This window comes from Ovis aries, chromosome 2, assembly GCF_016772045.2.
Source record: "Ovis aries strain OAR_USU_Benz2616 breed Rambouillet chromosome 2, ARS-UI_Ramb_v3.0, whole genome shotgun sequence".
Lineage (NCBI taxonomy): Eukaryota > Metazoa > Chordata > Mammalia > Artiodactyla > Bovidae > Ovis > Ovis aries.
The window spans coordinates 169,579,597-169,600,071 of NC_056055.1; the positions used below are offsets into that span (position 1 = coordinate 169,579,597).

At 38.9% G+C, this 20,475-nt stretch overlaps 1 protein-coding gene across 1 annotated transcript in view; it reads left to right on the forward strand.

The window, feature by feature from the left end:
• LRP1B (LDL receptor related protein 1B) overlaps window positions 1-20,475 on the forward strand; it is a 2,196,232-nt gene that overhangs the window by 1,507,158 nt on the left and 668,599 nt on the right. The window contains exon 33 of the mRNA XM_060411151.1: window positions 18,978-19,118. Coding sequence (XP_060267134.1) covers window positions 18,978-19,118 — 141 coding nt within the window. The remainder of the gene's footprint in view (window positions 1-18,977; window positions 19,119-20,475) is intronic.

The window sequence follows — 20,475 nt, forward strand, 5'->3', positions numbered from 1 at the left end:
TGAACTAGTTTGGTGGGGTGACAGTAGATTGGCACTGGTCTGTGGAGTGCTAGGTAAAATCACAGCTGAGTCTCCTAGATGCTCCACCTTAAAAATGAAACTGTAGTTTACTTCAAGGAAAGGGACCTCTACACAACTCCACCACTATTCCCCAGATTCCAGTTCTCAGCTGTCCACTTCCTTCGAGCCATCTCCACCTTCCCTAGCTATCCTCAGCCTCAGAGAGTGTAGAAAGTGCAAGCAGCTGCAGCTATCTACTTATTTTGATTTTTTTTAAATCCTTTATTTTTTAAAATTTAATTAATTTATTTTAATAGGAGGCTTATTACTTTACAATATTGTGGTGGTTTTGGCCATACAGTGGCATGAATCGGCCACAGGTATACATGTGTCCCCCATCCTGAACCTCCCTCCTACCTCCCTCCCCATCCCATCCCTCTGGATTGTCCCGGTGTACCAGCTTTGAGTGCCTTGTTTCATGCATCGGCTTGGACTGGTTATTTCACATAGGGTAATATAGATCTTTCAGTGTTATTCTCTCAAATCATCCCACCCTTGCCTTTTATTTATTTATCTTTTTAACTGGAGTATAATTGCTTTACAGCATTGTGTTAGTTTCTGCTGTATAACAACATGAATCAGCTACGTGTCTATAGATATCCCCTCCCTCCTGAGTTCACGCCCACCCCCACCTCCCACCGCTCTAGATTATCACAGAGCAGTGAGCTAAGCTCTCTGTGCTATACAGCACTTCCCACTAGCAATCTGTATGTCAGTGCTACTCTTTAGTTCTTCTGTGGAGAACAGACTTATGATTCCTCTGATTTTACGTTTATCTTCCTATTGTTTGCAATCTCTTAAAGGAACCTAGAACTACTTGCTGAGGACGATCTTAGTTACTGACCTTTTCATATTCCCTCTTATAGTCATGCCTCACTGCTTAGTAGAGAGCTGGCACTCAACCTGAGAAATGTCCTCATTGACCATGACTGCAATGGGAGGAGCAGCAAAAAGGGTCACACTTGCTGCTTCCAGGTTACTGATGAAACTGAACATCAGAAGTTTGAGATGCCATTGCTACTCAAAGAAAAAGTAAAAAACTGTTTTCCAATGTCCCATTTATTCAGGGATATCAAAGCAAAAGAAAAAAGAAAAATCTATATAACTGCTCAGGCTCCAGGTGATAATAGTTCTAAGTCACCATTTTTTCAATTCTTTGCCTCTTTCTCTCATTCACACACAGCCCTCTTACCCAAAGCATGTTCTAAGCATCAGCATGACAGAATCGGGGATATTTCTTGTATCAGCCCCTGCTATTTCTAGAACTAGAATTTTATTAGAATAGTGAGAATTTATTAGTTGTTATATATCTAGATTATATCTTTTCAATATAGAGACACAGAGGTGAAAAAGAGTAGCTTCAGTCCCTATCTTCATGAACTTGTACTTAGCTGACATAGACAGTAAATGCATAAACATTTGTGAAAATGTCAGGTAGGGAAAAGTGGTGTGAAATAAGAGTTTCCATGAAGTTCTTGCCAGGGAGGTGCTGTTTGAGCTTACACTTGAATGACAAGCAAAATTTAGCTCTATGAAGATGTCTAAGGAAGAGTTTTCTGGGAAGAGAAAATAGCAAGTAAAAACTCTTTAAGATCAGAAAGTGCTTGTCAGGTTCTGGCTAAAGTGACTGGAGTAATAGGAGCTTCATTCCACAAGAGAGGAGGGTCAAGATTGACAAGATTCTCAGGGACTCACCTGCTAAAGACTGAAAACTTCAGTAGTCAACTGAAGAGTTAAACAGGAGTTTAAATCCTGGTTTGTGTTTTATTAATAAAATGATTAATCAAAGCTGTGTGAAGACTGGCTATGGGAGAGGAAAAGAACGGATGCCGGTGACCCTTATCTGGGGTAGGATTCAGGTGAGACTCTGTGGCCGCTTGGACTAGCGTGCTAGCAGGGGAAGTGGAAGCAGCGGAGATCTTGGAATACGTAATTTGGAAGTAGGTAATTGGAGTATATTTTAGAGGTAATGTACAGATCTGCTTGAATATAGAATGAGTTTTCTCTCAGTGGTTCCTATTGTGCATCACAGTGTGAACTCAACATCTCAGACTCTTTTAAATAGCTTTCCCAGGACTATGTTCTGTTCCCAATAAATTAGCATATATATGTCAGTGAGGGCTGCCGTACCAAATACTAGATGGCTTAAACAATAGAAATTTATTTGCTCACCTTTCCAGAGGCTGGAAGAGATCAGTGGGTCAGAAGGTTTGGTTTCTCCCCAGGCTTCCTTGGCTTACAGGCATCTACCTTCTCACCGCACCCTCCCCTCGTCTTTCCTCTGTGCCCACATCCCTGGTATCTTCTTGTAACGACATCAGTCATGTATGGACTGGGGAACCACTGTTATGACCTCATGTAACATTAGTTATCTCTCTCAAGACCCAATTCTAGATACAGTCACACTGGGGGTTAGGACTTCAATGTCTGGATTTGGGGGAAGACACAACTCAGTCCAACATAGAGGTCATTATCTAACTTAACTCTCTGTAGACCTTGCTTAAGCTAAACGCCTTAATAAAAGGGAAATGATTCTCTTAAACATTCATCCTAAACAATGTATATGTAAAAGTCAAAGAATTACATTGTTGTCTTTGAACACTTTTAATCTCCCTTGCTTACAGCAGTTACAGATACAAATTGAAGTTACCATTATTCTACGTGATTTAGTCAGTCCATCATGCCTGACTCTTTGCAACCCCATGGACTATGGCCCACCAGACTCCTCTCTCCATGGAATTCTCCAGGCAAGAATACTGGAGTGAATAGCCTTCCCTTCTCCAGGGGAATCTTCCCCATCCAGGGATCAAAGCCTGGCTCCTGCATTGCAAGAAAATTCGTTAACATCTGAGCCACCAGGGAAACCCAGTATTCTACTTGTCCTAACTTAATAGGCCATTTTATATGTGACTTGAACTTGGTAATCACTTTGGAGTGATTGCCACGAGAAATGAGCATTATTCTTTTCCACTCTCAGGTATTATACCACTAATCTCAACCGATATTCGTGTGAATGAATCTAACTAGTTGGATAGGGAAATAAAATAATTTTCTTATCACCATCCTAGACTCTTGGCTGATATCCCGTAATAAAAGACAGATTGTGCTGTGTGTGCTTAATTGCTCAGTGGTGTCCAACTCTCTGCAATCCTTTTGGGCTGTAACCCACCAAGCTCCTCTACCGCTGGGATTTTTCAGGAAGAATATTGGTATGGGTCAGCATTTCCTCCTCCAGGGGATCTGCCCAACCCAGGGATCAAACACCTGTGTCTCCTATGTCTCCTGCATTGCAAGTAGATTCTTTACCCACTGAGCTATTGGTAAAACCCAAGGACAGATTAACAGGAGGAAAAAAAAATAACTTATGTATGGTTGGACCTATCCAAAATACGAGATTCAAAAGATAACTATACTATTCAGATTTATATATCATTTATTATTTTATATACTATTTATTTCCTGATCTACAGAAAGAGATGGGGTCTACAGCTTCAAAGAAGGGAAGGCAGTTCATGGAAAGATGACATTAGGAAATTTTTAGTAAACAAAGGTTGTCCTACCTTGCAGATGAATCTCTCAGATGAGAAAATTATCCCTGGTGATGTCTGTCCTCTTGGTACAGGCCCACTTTCTAATGTAAATTTCCCTTCAGTTCAGTTCAGTCGCTCAGTCCTGTCCGACTCTTTGCGACCCCATGAATTGCAGCACTCCAGGCCTCCCTGTCCATCACCAACTCCCGGAGTTCACTCAGACTCGCGTCCACTGAGTCAGTGATGCCATCCAGCCATCTCATCCTCTGTCGTCCCCGTCTCCTCCTGCCCCCAATCCCTCCCAGCATCAGACCCTTTTCCAATGAGTCAACTCTTCGCATGAGGTGGCCAAAGTACTGGAGTTTCAGCTTTAGCATCATTCCTTCCAAAGAAATCCCAGGGCTGATCTCCTTCAGAATGGACTGGTTGGATCTCCTCGCAGTCCAAGGGACTCTCAAGAGTCTTCTCCAACACCACAGTTCAAAAGCATCAATTCTTCAGCACTCAGCCTTCTTCACAGTCCAACTCTCACATCCATACAGGACCACTGGAAAAACCATAGCCTTGACTAGACGGACCTTAATTGGCAAAGTAATGTCTCTGCTTTTGAATATGCTATCTAGTTTGGTATTAACTTTCCTTCCAAGGAGTAAGCGTCTTTTAATTTCATGGCTGCAGTCACCATGTGCAGTGATTTTGGAGCCCCCCAAAATAAAGTCTGACACTGTTTCCACTGTTTCCCCATCTATTTCCCATGAAGTGATGGGACCAGATGCCATTATCTTTGTTTACAAAAGAGCAATTTCTATTCTGTTTTCAGAGTTTATCCTGTGTCCGATTTTTCTTAAAATAATTAGCTCCAAATAATCCTTATGCCAAAGAGACATATTTTCAGGTGGCACATTCTGCTAGCCATAAGAGGAGCAGTGTAAATTCATAGAACTGTTTAGCGTTAGTCCTTCAACCGTGTCCACGTCTTTGCAACCCCATGGACTGCGGCCTGCCAAGCACCTGTGTCTGTGGGATTTCCCAGGCTAGAATACTGGAATGGGTTGTCATTTCCTACTCCAGGAGATCTTCCCAACCAGGTAATGAACTCTGGTCTTCTGCATTGCAGGCAGATTCTTTACTGTCTTCCCTTACTGCATAAGGGAAGCCCAGAAATGCAGTAATTCATCATTAATTATGAAAAAAAAAAACTCCATACACTTTTCTATTGACAGTGAATAGAAATATTTTTTTCTGAAGTGCCTGTATATTAGAATTAGTATACTCAAATATATTTTAGATTTTGTTGACTCATTCTTTTATTCAATGTAGCTACCAGGTATTGTCTTTACCATTCACATGATGTGACTAATTATTTCATATATTATAAAGTGTAGTGGATTTTTTTCCATTTACAGATGAGAAGACTAATAATAAGGATTCAAGTATGTTGTTCAAAATCACTCAGAATACGTCATAGCCAGGCCTCAAAGCATGTTTGTATGACCGCAACCCATACTCCCTCACCCACTGTATACAGTGACTCTCAACAGGCCTTAAAAACCATCCATTTAAACCATCCATGTAATTGGCATTGGGGGATTCCCAGGTGGTGCAGTGGTAAAGAATCTGCCTGCCAGTGCAGGAGATGTGAGAGACACGATTCGATCTCTGGGTCAAGAAGATCTCCTGGAGAAGGAAATAGCAACTACTTTAGTATTCTTGCCTGGAAAATCCCATGGACAGAGGAACCTGGCAGGCTACAGTCTTTGGGATTGCAGAGAGTCAGACAGATTTTGCAACTGAACACTCACACATAAAGGGGCTTTGGGATATTTGGGAATCATTGTTTTGAAAAACTGTATCAACTCTGTATTATCCTATTTACCGGGGTAATGGAAATCAGGAGAACACAGATAAAACATAGTTCAGATCCAATTTAACACAACTGTGACACAAGATGGATATTTAATTCAAATGCATTTCATTAGGATGTTAAATTATCTACATGAGGTCAGTGGGTCTTTATCTGTTTCTTCTCCTGCTCCTCTTTCTCCTCTTCTGATTTTCTTTTTATTTGCTTTATAATATTGTGTTAATTTCTGCTATATAACAAAGTGATTCAGTTTTATATGTATATATAAAACTGAATATACATATAACTGAAATATATATTAAATATATTATTTTCCATTTGGTTTATCATAGGATATTGAATATAGTTCTCGGTGCTACAAAGGAGGGACTTGTTCTTCTTCCCATTTTGATGAGAATAATATTTTTCACTAAATAAATGTTTTTGTTTTCTAAACATTGCAGCAAGCAGTTATTTGGGGCCTCTTTGTTTTTGGCAGAAAATTCTCACTGTCCTCTCTCCATCATCACACAAATACTAGTTCACTGGCAACATAGTCGAGCCATCAACTTGGAAATTAAATTACCTGCCATTCTCAGGATTTTCTCCCTACAATCCTAGACTGCCCTTCAGCTCTCAGTGGGCAAACCTCAATGTAACAGTGAAATGAAGGAATTTTAAGACCTTATCTGTCAGTTCAAGGTCACAAAGGCTTCAGAACAAAATTCTGGGTTTGTTCTGCGTCGCTCTTCCTCTCACCTCCATTGTCATTCTCTAGATTCTCTGTTTGAGGAAAAAAAAAAAAAAAAAACAATTCTTGGGAGAAAGCACAGCAAAGAGACTTCTATTACCATCATTGTCCTAAGAAATAGATTTTTGCCTAGAGCTTCAGACAAACTGCAGAAAGCTGCTCCTGCACCAAAGAGCATCAACAGATTGCATATGCACATAGCCAGTTTTGACTGTCCAGGTGGAAGGGGTGTTCCTTATTTGCAATAGGTACCATGTAAAAAGGGAATGGTTCCTATATAATTATAAATAATAGACTCATTCTGATAATGTAGATATTTCTCTATTCCACTACACTTTTAGTTTTTTTCTTTACAAGTAAGCTGTCTTTGGCCCATGTTCACCCATTTTCCCCTCATAATGTGGTTAATCTATCCTTGGGAAATTGAAAGTTGACTGCAGTTCAATATTTCTAGAACATGGTACACAGTGGGCAGTAATAGATCTAGTGATGGAAAATTAAGTAGGCATCAAATCACAAATGGCCTTTGTGCCATGCTAAGCGGTTTGGCAGGGGAATGCAAGCCACTGTAGAATTTTAAGTGGTGGAGTGACATGCTTAGATTTGCATTTTGGAAAGATCACTCTACTATTTCCTCAGCAAAGGTTGTCAGGAGAATGAGAAGTAATGGAGTCCTGAGCTAAGAAGTTTTAGTGGGAATGGAGAGGAAATAAAACATTGGGATGAGCACCTAAGAGATATGGCCTTGGGAAGGTAAAAAAGATGGCCCTCTAGTTTTTACCCCAGATGACCAAGTCAGGGACCATTCACTGTGAGAAGCTATCTTAGTTCAGAATGCTGTAACAAAATACCACAGGCTGGGATGCTTTAAGTGGCAAATATTTATTTCTCAATATTCTGGAGGTTGAAAAGTCCAAGATCAAGGTGGTAGCAGATTTGGTGTTTAGTGAGAATGTGTTTCCTGCTTCACAAGCAGCCAGCTGGTCTTACTGTATCACAGCAGAAGGGATAGAGAGCTCTCAGGGGTGTGTCTTTTATAAGGGTACTAATTCCACTCATGAGGGCTCTAGCTTTACAGCCTAATCACCTCCCAGGGCACCACACCCTGGGAGTAAGATTTCAATATACGAATTTAGCAGGGGATACAATATTGCTCTTTACAGAATCGGATCTTGCTTCTATCACCAGTCACATCCGCAACTGGGTGTTTTTTCTTTGGCTCCATCCCTTTATTTTTTCCAGAGTTACTTCTCCACTGATCTCCAGTAGCATATTGGGCACCTAATAACCTGGGGAGTTTCTCTTTTGGTATCCTATCATTTTGCCTTTCCATACTGTTCATGGGGTTCTCAAGGCAAGAATACTGAAGTGGCTTGCCATTACCTTCTCCAGTGGATCACATTCTGTCAGTCAGGTCCATTAATCAAGGCAAATTGGAAGTGGTCAAACAAGAGATGGCAAGGGAAAACGTCAACATTCTAGGAATCAGTGAACTAAAATGGACTGGAATGGATGAATTTATCTCAGATGACCATTATATCTACTACTTTGGGCAGGAATCCCTCAGAAGAAATGGAGTAGCCATCATGGTCAACAAAAGAGTCCAAAATGCAGTACTTGGATGCAATCTCAAAAACGACAGAATGATCTCTGTTCATTTCCAAGGCAAACCATTCAATATCACGGTAATCCAAGTCTATGCCCCAACCAGTAATGCTGAAGAAACTGAAGTTGAACAGTTTTATGAAGACCTACAAGACCTTTTAGAACTAACACCCAAAAAAGATGTCCTTTTCATTATAGGGGACTGGAATGCAAAAGTAGGAAGTCAAGAAACACCTGGAGTAATAGGCAAATTTGGCCTTGCAATGCAGAATGAATCACGGCAAAGGCTAATAGACTTTTGCCAAGAAAATGCACTGGTCATAGCAAACACCCCCTTCCAACAACACAAGAGAAGACTCTACACATGGACATCACCAGAAGGTCAACACCGAAATCAGATTGATTATATTCTATGCAGCCAAAGATGGAGAAGCTCTATACAGTCAACGAAAACAAGGCCAGGAGCTGACTGTGGCTCAGATCATGAACTCCTTATTGCCAAATTCAGACTTAAATTGAAGAAAATAGGGAAAATTGCTAGACCATTCAGGTATGACCTAAATCAAATCCCTTATGATTATAAAGTGGAAGTGAGAAATAGATTTAAGGGCATAGATCTGATAGATAGAGTGCCTGATGAACTATCGAACGAGGTTCATGACATTGTACAGGAGACAGGGATCAAGACCATCCCCATGGAAAAGAAATGCAAAAAGAAAAATGGCTATCTGGGGAGACCTTACAAATAGCTGTGAAAAGAAGAGAAGTGAAAAGCAAAGGAGAAAAGGAAAGATATAAGCATCTGAATGCAGAGTTCCAAAGATTAGCAAGAAGAGATAAGAAAGCCTTCTTCAGTGATCAATTCAAAGAAATAGAGGAAAACAACAGAATGGGAAAGACTAGAAATGTCTTTAAGAAAATTAGAGATACCAAGGGAACATTTCATGCAAAGATGGGCTCGATAAAGGACAGAAATGGTCTGGACCTAACAGAAGCAGAAGATATTGAAAGGTGGCAAGAATACACAGAACTGTTCAAAAAAGATCTTCATGACCCAGATAATCATGATGATGTATCACTCATCTATAGCCAGACATCTTGGAATGTGAAGTCAAGTGGGCCTTAGAAAGCATCACTACGAACAAAGCTAGTGGAGGTGATGGAATTCCAGTTGAGCTGTTTCAAATCCTGAAAGATGATGCTGTGAAAGTGCTGCACTCAATATGCCAGCAAATATGGAAAACTCAGCAGTGGCCACAGGACTGGAAAAGGTCAGTTTTCATTCCAATTCCAAAGAAAGGCAATGCAAAAGAATGCTCAAACTACTGCACAATTGCACTCATCTCACATGCTAGTAAAGTAATGCTCAAAATTCTCCAAGCCAGGCTTCAGCAATACATGAACCATGAAATTCCTGATGTTCAAGCTGGCTTTTGAAAAGGCAGAGGAAGCAGAGATCAAATAGCCAACATCCGCTGGGTCAATTAAAAAGCAAGAGAGTTCCAGAAAAACATCAATTTCTGCTTTATTGACTATGCCAAAGCCTTTGACTGTGTGGATCACGATAAACTGTGGAAAATTCTGAGAGAGATGGGATATCAGACCACCTAACCTGCCTCTTGAGAAATCTGTATACAGGTCAGGAAGCAACAGTTAGAACTGGACATGGAACAACAGACTGGTTCCAAATGGGAAAAGGAGTACGTCAAGGCTGTCTATTGTCACCCTGCTTATTTAACTTCTATGCAGAGTACATCATGAGAAACGCTGGACTGGAAGAAACACAAGCTGGAATCAAGATTGCAGGGAGAAATATCAATAACCTCAGATATGCAGATGACACCACCCTTATGGCAGAAAGTGAAGAGGAACTAAAAAGCCTCTTGATGAAAGTGAAAGAGGAGAGTGAAAAAGTTGGCTTAAAGCTCAACATTCAGAAAACGAAGATCATGGCATCTGGTCCCATCACTTCATGGGAAATAGATGGAGAAACAGTGGAAATAGTGTCAGACTTTATTTTTTTTGGGCTCCCAAATCACTGCAGATGGTGACTGCAGCCATGAAATTAAAAGACACTTACTCCTTGGAAGAAAAGTTATGACCAACCTAGATATATATTCAAAAGCAGAGACATTACTTTGCCGACTATGGTCTGTCTAGTCAAGGCTATGGTTTTCCCTGTGGTCATGTATGGATGTGAGAGTTCGGACTGTGAAGAAAGCTGAGTGTCAAAGAATTGATGCTTTTGAAGTGTGATGTTGGAGAAGACTCTTGAGAGTCCCTTGGACTGCAAGGAGATCCAACCAGTCCATTCTGAAGGAGATCAGCCCTGGGATTTCTTTGGAAGGAATGATGCTAAAGCTGAAACTCCAGTACTTTGACCACCTCATGCGAAGAGTTGACTCATTGGAAAAGAGTCTGATGCTGGGAGGGATTGGGGGCAGGAGGAGGAGGGGACAACAGAGGATGAGATGGCTGGATGGCATCATGTACTTGGTGGTCGTGAGTCTGATTGAACTCTGGGAGTTGGTGATGGACAGGGAGGCCTGGCATGCAGTGATTCATGGGGTCGCAAAGAGTTGGACACGACTGAGTGACTGAACTGAACTGAACTTAGGGGATACAAACATTAATTCATACAGAATTCTATTGGGAAGTAAGTATACATGGAAAAAATAAAATAGATTTTATTTAGGTCATGTAAAGTTTGTAGTGACTTCCTTATATTCAGGTAGAAATTCCTGCTATGTAGTAGCATATCTAGACTGAAGATTAAGAGGGTGGTTAGAGATGGCTCAGACGGTAAGCCTCTGCCTGTAATGTGGGAGACCTGGGTTTGATTCCTGGGTCGGGAAGATCCCCTGGAGAAGGAAATGGCAGTCCACTCCAGCACTCTTGCCTGGAAAATCCCATGGACGGAGGAGCCTGATAGGCTACAGTCCATGGGGTCGCAAAGAGTCAGACACGACTGAGCTACTTCACTTCACTTAGGCATATGAAAGAGATTTTGGAGCTCTGATGGTGAAATTTAGTTATTGAAATCACAAGTGAGAAATCTCCCTCTCTCCTCTTTCATTTTCCAGGCAGTAGATGCAATTTCAACACTTTGGTTTGTTGCTATCTTTGTGGATTTTTTTTAAGTTATAGATTTTGCTTATTGACAGGCATTTTATTGCATCCATCACTTATGAATGATTGAGACAGTTCTATGTGCCTAGCAAAGGCCTTGGGACTTAGTGCTCATTTGCTCAGTTGTGTCTCAGCAAAATTATTTCCTTCATTTCTCTCTCTTTTGAGTGCAGAGTTTAGTGATTGTATGGTAGAATCAATTTACATTTATGATATTTATGTTAATTCTTTCATAAGTGTCTTCTATATCCCTATTAGTAAACATGTTTGTTTGCTAGGGCTGCCCTAACAAAGTCCCATAGACTAGATTTCTTGACAAAAACTCATTGTCTCACTGTTCTGGAATCTTGAAGTCTGAAAACCAGGAGTCAACATGGTTGATTTCTTCTGAGGCCTCTCTCCATTGCTTGCGGATGGCTATCTTTTCCTCCTTGAGTCTTCCATCTGTGTGTTTCTGTGGCCTAATTTTCTTTTTATAAGAACATGCGTTATATCAGATTAGGATCTACCCTATTATGTGAACTTCCCTGGTGGCTCAGATGGTAGAGCGTCTCCTACAATGCGGGAGACCTGGGTTGGATCCCTGGGTTGGGCAGATCTCCTAGAGAAGGCAATGGCAACCCACTCCAGCATTCTTGCCTGGAAAATCCCATGGATGGAGGAGCCTGGTAGGCTACAGTCCATGGGGTTGCAAAGAGTCAAACACGACTAAGCGACTTCACTTTCACTTTTCTTTCTTATTATGTGAAAGTGTTCATTGCTCAATCCTGTCTGACTCTTTGTGAACCCCATGGACTATAGCACACCGGACTCTTCCCTTTTATTCATGGGATTCCCAAAGCAAGAATACTGGAGTGGGTAGCCATTCCCTTTTCCAGGGGATCTTCCCAACCCAGGGATCACACCCAGGTCTCTATCACTACAGGCAGACTCTTTACCATCTGAGCCACCAGGGAAGCCTAATTACTTCTTTAATTATTTTATGTTCAAATACAGCCCCAGTCTGAGGTACTAAGAGTTAGAATTTTAACTTATGAATTTTGTGGTGCAGAGTTCAGACTATAATAGTGACATAGAGATATTTATAATTGCTTCTAACATAAGCAAGTAGTTTTTGAACTCTGGTAATTTCTGAAGATCATAGTATATTTACATGAATAACAGTATAAGGGAAAAAAGTGATAGAAATATGATTCTAAATAATTACAGAGTCAAAACCAAAGTTCTTTATATTAGAGGAGTTGTCAAAAAAAGAAAAATATTTAAAAAGAGAACATTTTAAGGAGAGGAAGTGGAGGAGATGGCTTTATTTAAATGTTTTCTAAGTAGTAAATTATTATGGGAGATATTTTTAGGTATATTATTTCCCCAGTCATTTCACAGATATTTAGAGAATGTCTACATTACACTCAGTTCAAAAGAATACAATGCACTGTGAAGAATACAAAGAAATACAAGACAGGATCCTTATTCTCAGGATTTTCATCTCTGGATAAAGAGTCAAAATTAGTACAAGTGAAAAGAAAAGAAAAAGCAGCAATTTCATACAAAACCATATGATGCTGTCTGTAGAGGCTTTGGAATCAATGAGAAAGAAGAGTCAGTGTGGGATGTGCTAGTCTGAAGTATTGCACTGAGTGTAGGGTTAGACTTGTGCAGTGGAGGGTAAGTAGAGTGGAGTGATATGCAGACAAAAATAGGAAAACAGGAAAATGAAACTGTGCCTATTTTCTTTATAGGACTCATGAGAGTCTTCAGTTATTTCTTATCTTTTTTATTGTGGTAAGGACACTTACCATAAGATCTATCCCCTTAACAAAATTTTAAGTGCACAATAAAATATTGTTAGCTGTAGGCACAATATTGTATAGCAGATCTCTAGAATCTATTCATCTTCTATAACTGAAACATTTTATACCTGCTGGACAGCAGCTCCCTCATCCCCCAGCCCCATGCCCTACTCCTGGAAACCACTAGTCTACTCTGTTACCATGAGTTTGACTGTTTTAGATACCTCATATGAGTGCAATCATACAATACTTATCCTTCTGTGACTGGCTAATCTTATTTACTGTAATGTCCTCAAATTTCATCCACCTTGTTGCATGTGGTGAAATTCTCTCTAGTTTTAAAAAGACTTTATTTTGTGAGAGCATTTTTAGGTTCACAGCAAAATTGACAAGAAAATACAGAGATTTCCTATATTCTCCTTATCCCTACCCACATGTAGTCTTGCCTGTTATCAACATCCCCCATGAGATTATTATCCTTTTTAAAGGCTGAATAATATTCCATTGTATATGCACACCAGATTTTATCGATCCTTCATCTTTTGGTGGACTTTTAGGTTGTTTCCATACATTTACATTTGTTATTATGAATAATGTCACAGTGAACATTGGAGTGTTAATATCTCTTCAAGATTTTGACTTTAGTTATTATATATACAGTTAGTATATATACCCAGAAATGGTAATGCTAGAACATTGCTATTGTTGTTCAATCCCTAAGTCATTTCCATCTCTTTGCAACCCCATGGACTGCAGCACTGCAGGCTTCCCTGTTCTCCACTATCTCCCAGAATTTGCTCAGACTCATGTCCATTGAGTCAGTGATGCTATCTAACCATCTTATCCTCTGCCACCCCTTCTCCTTTTGCTTTCAATCTTTCCCAGCATCAGGGTCTTTTCCAATGAGTCAGCTCTTCTCATCAGGTGGCCAAGGTCATACAGTAGTCTATTTTTAACTTTTTGACTAATCTCCATACCATTTAAAATAGTGTCAGTACTGTTTTACATTCCTAGCAACAGTGTACAAGAGTTTCAGTTTCTCCACATCCTTCCATCCTTGCCAGCTTTGCTATGTTTTTTGTTTGTGTGTTGTTTTGTTTTGTTTGTACTTTTTTGAGAGCCAGATGTGAGGTGATATTTCATTGTGGTTTTCATTTGCATTTTCCTGATGATTAATGATGTTGAGCATTTTTTATTTTATTTTCTTTTTTTTTTTGCCTCTTTTTTTTTTATTTTAAAATCTTTAATTCTTACATGCGTTCCCAAACATGACCCCCCCCTCCCACCTCCCTCCCCACAACTCTCTGGGTCATCCCCATGCACCAGCCCCAAGCATGCTGCACCCTATGTCAGACATGGACTGGCGATTCAATTCTTACATGATAGTTTACATGTTAGAATTCCCATTCTCCCAAATCATCCCACCCTCTCCCTCTCCCTCTGAGTCCAAAAGTCCATTATACACATCTGTGTCTTTTTTGCTGTCTTGCATACAGGGTCGTCATTGCCATCTTCCTAAATTCCATATATATGTGTTAGTATACTGTATTGGTGTTTTTCTTTCTGGCTTACTTCACTCTGTATAATTGGCTCCAGTTTCATCCATCTCATCAGAACTGATTCAAATGAATTCTTTTTAACAGCTGAGTAATACTCCATTGTGTATATGTACCACACCTTTCTTATCCATTCATCTGCTGATGGACATCTAGAAAGAAGAATGGAACTGGAGAAATCAACTTGCCTGACTTCAGGCTCTACTACAAAGCCACAGTCATCAAGACAGTATGGTACTGGCACAAAGACAGACACATAGATCAATGGAACAAAATAGAAAGCCCAGAGATAAATCCACACACATATGGACACCTTATCTTTGACAAAGGAGGCAAGAATATACAATGGAGTAAAGACAATCTTTTTAACAAGTGGTGCTGGGAAAACTGGTCAACCCCTTGTAAAAGAATGAAACTAGATCACTTTCTAACACCGTACACAAAAATAAACTCAAAATGGATTAAAGATCTAAATGTAAGATCAGAAACTATAAAACTCCTAGAGGAGAATATAGGCAAAACACTCTCAGAAATAAATCACAGCAGGATCCTCTATGATCCACCTCCCAGAATTCTGGAAATAAAAGCAAAAATAAACAAATGGGATCTAATTAAAATTAAAAGCTTCTGCACAACAAAGGAAAATATAAGCAAGGTGAAAAGACAGCCTTCTGAATGGGAGAAAATAATAGCAAATGAAGCAACTGACAAACAACTAATCTCAAAAATATACGAGCATTTTTTCAAATACCTGCTGGCTGTTCACAAGTCTTTAGATAAATGTTTCATTTATTTGCCCATTTTCAATCAGATTATTTATTTGCTGTTGATTTATAGGAATTTTAGGTATACCTTTTCTGTGTGTTTATTTCTTGTCTATCTCCCTCACTAGAACATAGGATCTATAAAGACAGAGATCTTACTCTTTCAACAATACAACACTGTCTCAACTACTATAGCTTTATAATAAGTCTCAAAGTTGGTTATTGTCAAACAGTTCACTCCCGTTTTTTTTTTTTGGTCTGTTTGTTTGTTTGTTTTTTGAGAAAAATTTCTGCCAAATATCTAAGTCTGAATAGCCATGGATTGTCAGACATTCTTTCAATGATAAAATGATATCCTTTGAAAAAAGTATCTCATTCTTCCTACAGTTTAAGCTATCTCATAAGTACATTTGTTCTATACAACTGTAGTTCACTATGCACCCAAGACCCAGATAATCACTACTGTGTGATCACTCATACTCACCTAGAGCCAGACATCCTAGAGTGTGAAGTCAAGTGGGCTTTAGGAAACATCACTACGAACAAAACTAGTGGAGGTGAAGGAATTCTAGTTGAGCTATTTCAAATCCTGAAAGACAATGCTATGAAAGTGCTATACTCAATATGTCAACAAATTTGGAAAACTCAGCACTCCAATCCCAAAGAAAGGAAATGCCAAAGAATGCTCAAACTACTGCACAATTGTACTCATCTCACATGCTAGTAAAGAAATGCTCAAAATTCTCCAGGCCAGGCTTCAGCAATACGTGAACCATGAACTTCCAGACGTTCAAGTTGGTTTTAGAAAAAGCAGAGGAACCAGAGATCAAATTGCCAACAACTGCTGGATCATGGAAAAAGCAAGAGAGTTCCAAGAAAACATCTATTTCTGCTTTATTGACTATGCCAAAGCCTTTGATTGTGTGGATCACAAGAAACTGTGGAAAATTCTGAAAGAGATGGGAATACAAGACCACCTGATTTGCCTCTTGAGAAACCTGTATGCAGGACAGGAAGCAACAGTTTGAACTGGACATGGAACAACAGACTGGTTCCAAAAAGGAAAAGGAGTATGTCAAGGCTGTATATTGTCACCCTGCTTATTTAACTTATATGCAGAGTACATCATGAGAAACGCTGGGCTGGAAGAATCACAAGCTGGAATCAGGATTGCCGGGAGAAATATCAATAACCTCAGATATACAGATGACACCACCCTTATGGGAGAAAGTGAAGAAGAACTAAAGAGCCTCTTGATGAAAGTGAAAGAGGAGAGTGAAAAAGTTGGCTTAAAGCTCAACATTCAGAAAACGAAGATCATGGCATCTGGTCCCATCACTTCATGGGAAATAGATGGGGAAACAGTAGAAACAGTGTCCGACTTTATTTTTGGGGGCTCCAAAATCATTACAGATGGTGACTGCAGCCATGAAATTAAAACAATCTTACTCCTTTGAAGGAATTTTATGACCAACCTAGACAGCATATTAAAAAGCAGAGGCATTACTTTGCTAACAAAGGTCTGTCTAGTCAATGCTATGGTTTTTCCAGTAGTCATGTATGGATGTGAGAGTTGGACAATAAAGAAAGCTGAGTGCTGAAGAATTGATGCTTTTGAAGTATGGTGTTGGAGAAGATTCTTGAGAGTCCCTTGGACTGCAAGGAGATCCAACCAGTTCATCCTAAAGATTAGTCCTGGGTGTTCATTGGAAGGACTAATTTTGAAGCTGAAAATCCAATATTTTGGCCACCTGAGCTGACTCATTTGAAAAGACCGTGATACTGGGAAAGATTAAGGGCAGGAGGAGAAGGGGACGACAGAGGATGAGATGGTTGGATGGCATCACCAACTCAACCGACATGGGTTTGGGTAGACTTCGGCAGTTGGTGATGAAAAGAGAGGCCTGGCGAGCTGCAGTTCATGCGGTCGCAGAGAGTTGGACACGACTGAGCCACTGAAGTGAACTGATGCACCCAAAGTGCTTTCTACATGCACAGGCTCCCAATTTTGTTACTCAGAATAATAAAAAAGGCTTAGACTGAACAAAACTGATGCTTATTACTTTTCAATTAAGGACATTTTTAAGTAAAACTTGCCTTTTATTTATTTATTTATTTTCCCTGTAACTTCAGGAAAGTAGTGAATCTAATTCTTACAAGTACAATCTAATGATACTGGCTATTGGACTTTTTTATTTATTTGGGAGGAGACTGGGCTGCATGTCATATGCAATCTTAGTTCCCCGACTAGGGATTAAACCCATGCCCCTTGCACTGGACCTCCAGGAAATGCTCTATTGAACTTTTCAGATAGATATTTTACCTTTCTCTTTTCTATTATATTTTCTGTTTGTCTTATTCATTTGTTTGTTCATTCATTAAATAACATTCTTGCCCTATGGAGCATGCATCCTCATCCTTGACTCTGTAAGAGAGAACTAATGATTCTTTGCCCAGGATTTCTTGTGTGAAGCTAGGATGATCGGTGGCTGCTTAGGATATAACCTCAACTGTAAACTCTTCCCAGAGACAGGCAGAGGTTTGCCTCCCAGAGTCCTTCACAAGAGTGGAGGACTTCCAGGAGGGTGTCAGTATTTGCTGTGAGAGCAACAGAGAATGAGATGGCTGGATGGCATCACCGACTTGATGGACATGAGTTTGAGCAAGCTCCAGGAGTTGGTGAAGGACAGGGAAGCCTGGAGTGTTATAGTCCATGGGGTCTCAAAGAGTCAGACATGACTGAGCAACTGAAATGAACTGAACTGAACTTAATAATAGTAGTACTTATCTTATAGAATTGAGAACATTAAATGAATTTATCTATAGTGTTTAGAATTGTGCGTTGCATAAAATCAGATTTAGAAAAGGATAGTTATCATTAATGTCTATGTTATTACTCCTTCGGTAATACCTGAAACAAAGCTTTGGTTCAATCTAAAATATCCTGACATTTGATTGAGAATAATTGTACCTTGAAGGTAAAGACTGCATTGTTATTGTTTTCTTCCCTGAGTTCAATAACCTGACTTAGATTCTTGGTTGGAATTGATAGTAGTCTCAATTGTCTTGTTGAAGATTCCTGTTGAAATAAATAGATTGTTCAATACCTTTAAAATTATGAACTTGATTTAAAATTATTTAATTACCTTAAATGTTTTAATGCACTAAGAGTAGACTCTTAGAAAGAATTCAAGTTTTGGAGACAGAATGACCGTATATATGAATTTGACTGAGGTGGTTAATCTCTTTGAATCTCAGAAAATAATAATAGCATCCCTATAGTTTTGATATGATCATTTGACATAATATACTGTAATAATAAGTGTAAAAATTGACTACTGTTCTAGCTACCTGTCTTATTCTAATCTGAGGCACATTGTATATTCTCTATTACCAAATAAACATTCAATACCAGTTAATAGTATTCATTTATAAAATTTTGGAGAAATGAACATGAACTGTACAAAAAAATAAGTCACTATAACTGTGAAGAATCCAATAGTGGAGAGTACTAGTGATTAAAAGCTTACATGCTTTATATAGAAGTTAGAGAACAATCTTTTTCACAGTTGTTAGATATTTTGTTGGATTTTACTGTTCATTTACAGATATAGTACAATACTACTATAATCATGGTTTAGATTATGAATAATAAAATGTGTATTCCATATTCATTTGAACTATACCTTTATTTATGTCATGTATTCTTTAAGAAAAAGAAAAGTTAAAGTCAAGAATCTCTAATTGGAGTAAAAGAAGGAAAATTTAAACAATAGAATGTACCGTGATAAGTATTTTTAAAAGTAAAAGTGATTGTGCTGTTTCCCTTAGAAACAGAGTTTGGAAATTTAACCAAAGAAATCAGAAACCATTAGAGTTTAATAGTTCTTTATTACTATTTAATAAGATGATTATCTTTTTCATTTAAAAAGTCTTTTCATTTTTATAGATAAGAAACTGTGGTGGGCAGACCAAAACTTAGCTCAGCTGGGAACCTGCAGCAAAAGAGATGGAAGAAACCCCACCGTTCTAAGAAATAAGACTTCTGGGGTTGTTCATATGAAAGTGTATGATAAAGAAGCTCAGCAAGGTAAGTCACATGGTAATGAATTTTGCTGCCTTTTGAATACATAATTATTCATCTAATTTTCTCATCAACAACTGATGTTTCCTATTTTCCTCCTAATAAAAAAAAGGGGGAGGGAGGGAGGCAAATACTGCTTAATACTGCAGAAGAAATACCTTTAACATAAGTTATATAGTGAGCTTTCAAAACGTTAGCAAAGCTGCCCAAGGAATTTGAATTTGTCAGGTCTTCAAAGAGGTCTATTCAGTTCTTGATTTAAGAATATGAAAATAATTTTAAAATCCCAGTGAAATATATTCAAAGTATAATTATGCCCAGAAAATGGATGAACTAAGGGACTTCAAATGGACTATGTCAGTATAAGAATTTCATAACCAAAAGCACTACATTGTTTGGCTCTAAGCATTTCGCTTTTTTGTTTCTCCTTGTCTAAATGGTATGCAGTGAAATGGAGTGAGGGAACTAACAGATGGTTTACATAGGTGGACTTGTCACATTGCCCAAATGGCAATTAGATTAGCGATGCCAGGCAGTATGGCCTCACACCTGCTTGTTTTTTTAGTTTTTGGTTCATGATCCATGACATTAGCAGAACTCCCTTCCCAGAAAAAATATTCTTCTATATTCTACTGTCTTATATCATGGCCATGAAAATACTTTTGTTCATACATTTTTCTGCTTAGGAAAAAAATATCCAGAAAACCTAAAAAGATTTTTATCTAAAAGATTTGGGCGTGTAGACCAAAGCAGATAAGGGTAGAGATAAGAAAAGTGAACCAAAAAATTTTTTTAAAAGACAGTAAAAAGGAATAGTGAACCAAAGTGTTCACTAATTCCAAAGACAGGTAACAACAAGCAGGCAGAATTAATCTATTGGGAGATACCAAGTGAAAATCATCCCGTACATCCAGAGACAAAATGAAAACCAGGTTCAAGATTGCCTTTTCTCAATAGAGTATGGGCCAAATTATAGTCTGGAATCCTTTATTGCCGGTAGTATCAGGGAATGTATTTCTTTATCAAGGAAAAAAAATATTTTTAAGGAAAAAAAAATTACTTTGTAAAACAATCTGATTGCTGAGACCCATTCGTGCTTGAGATGACACTGACATCCAAATTCATATGCACAAATCTGTATTTATTCTCTGATTCTTTTTTGTTATGGCTTCCCTGGTGGTGCAGAGGTTAAAGCGTCTGCCTGCAATGTGGGAGACCTGGGTTTGATCCCTGGGTCGGGAAGATCCCCTGGAGAAGGAAATGGCAACCCACTCCAGTATTCTTGCCTGGAGAATCCCATTCATGCTTGAGATGTCACTGACATCCAAACTGCTATGCACAAATCTGTATTTATTCTCTAATT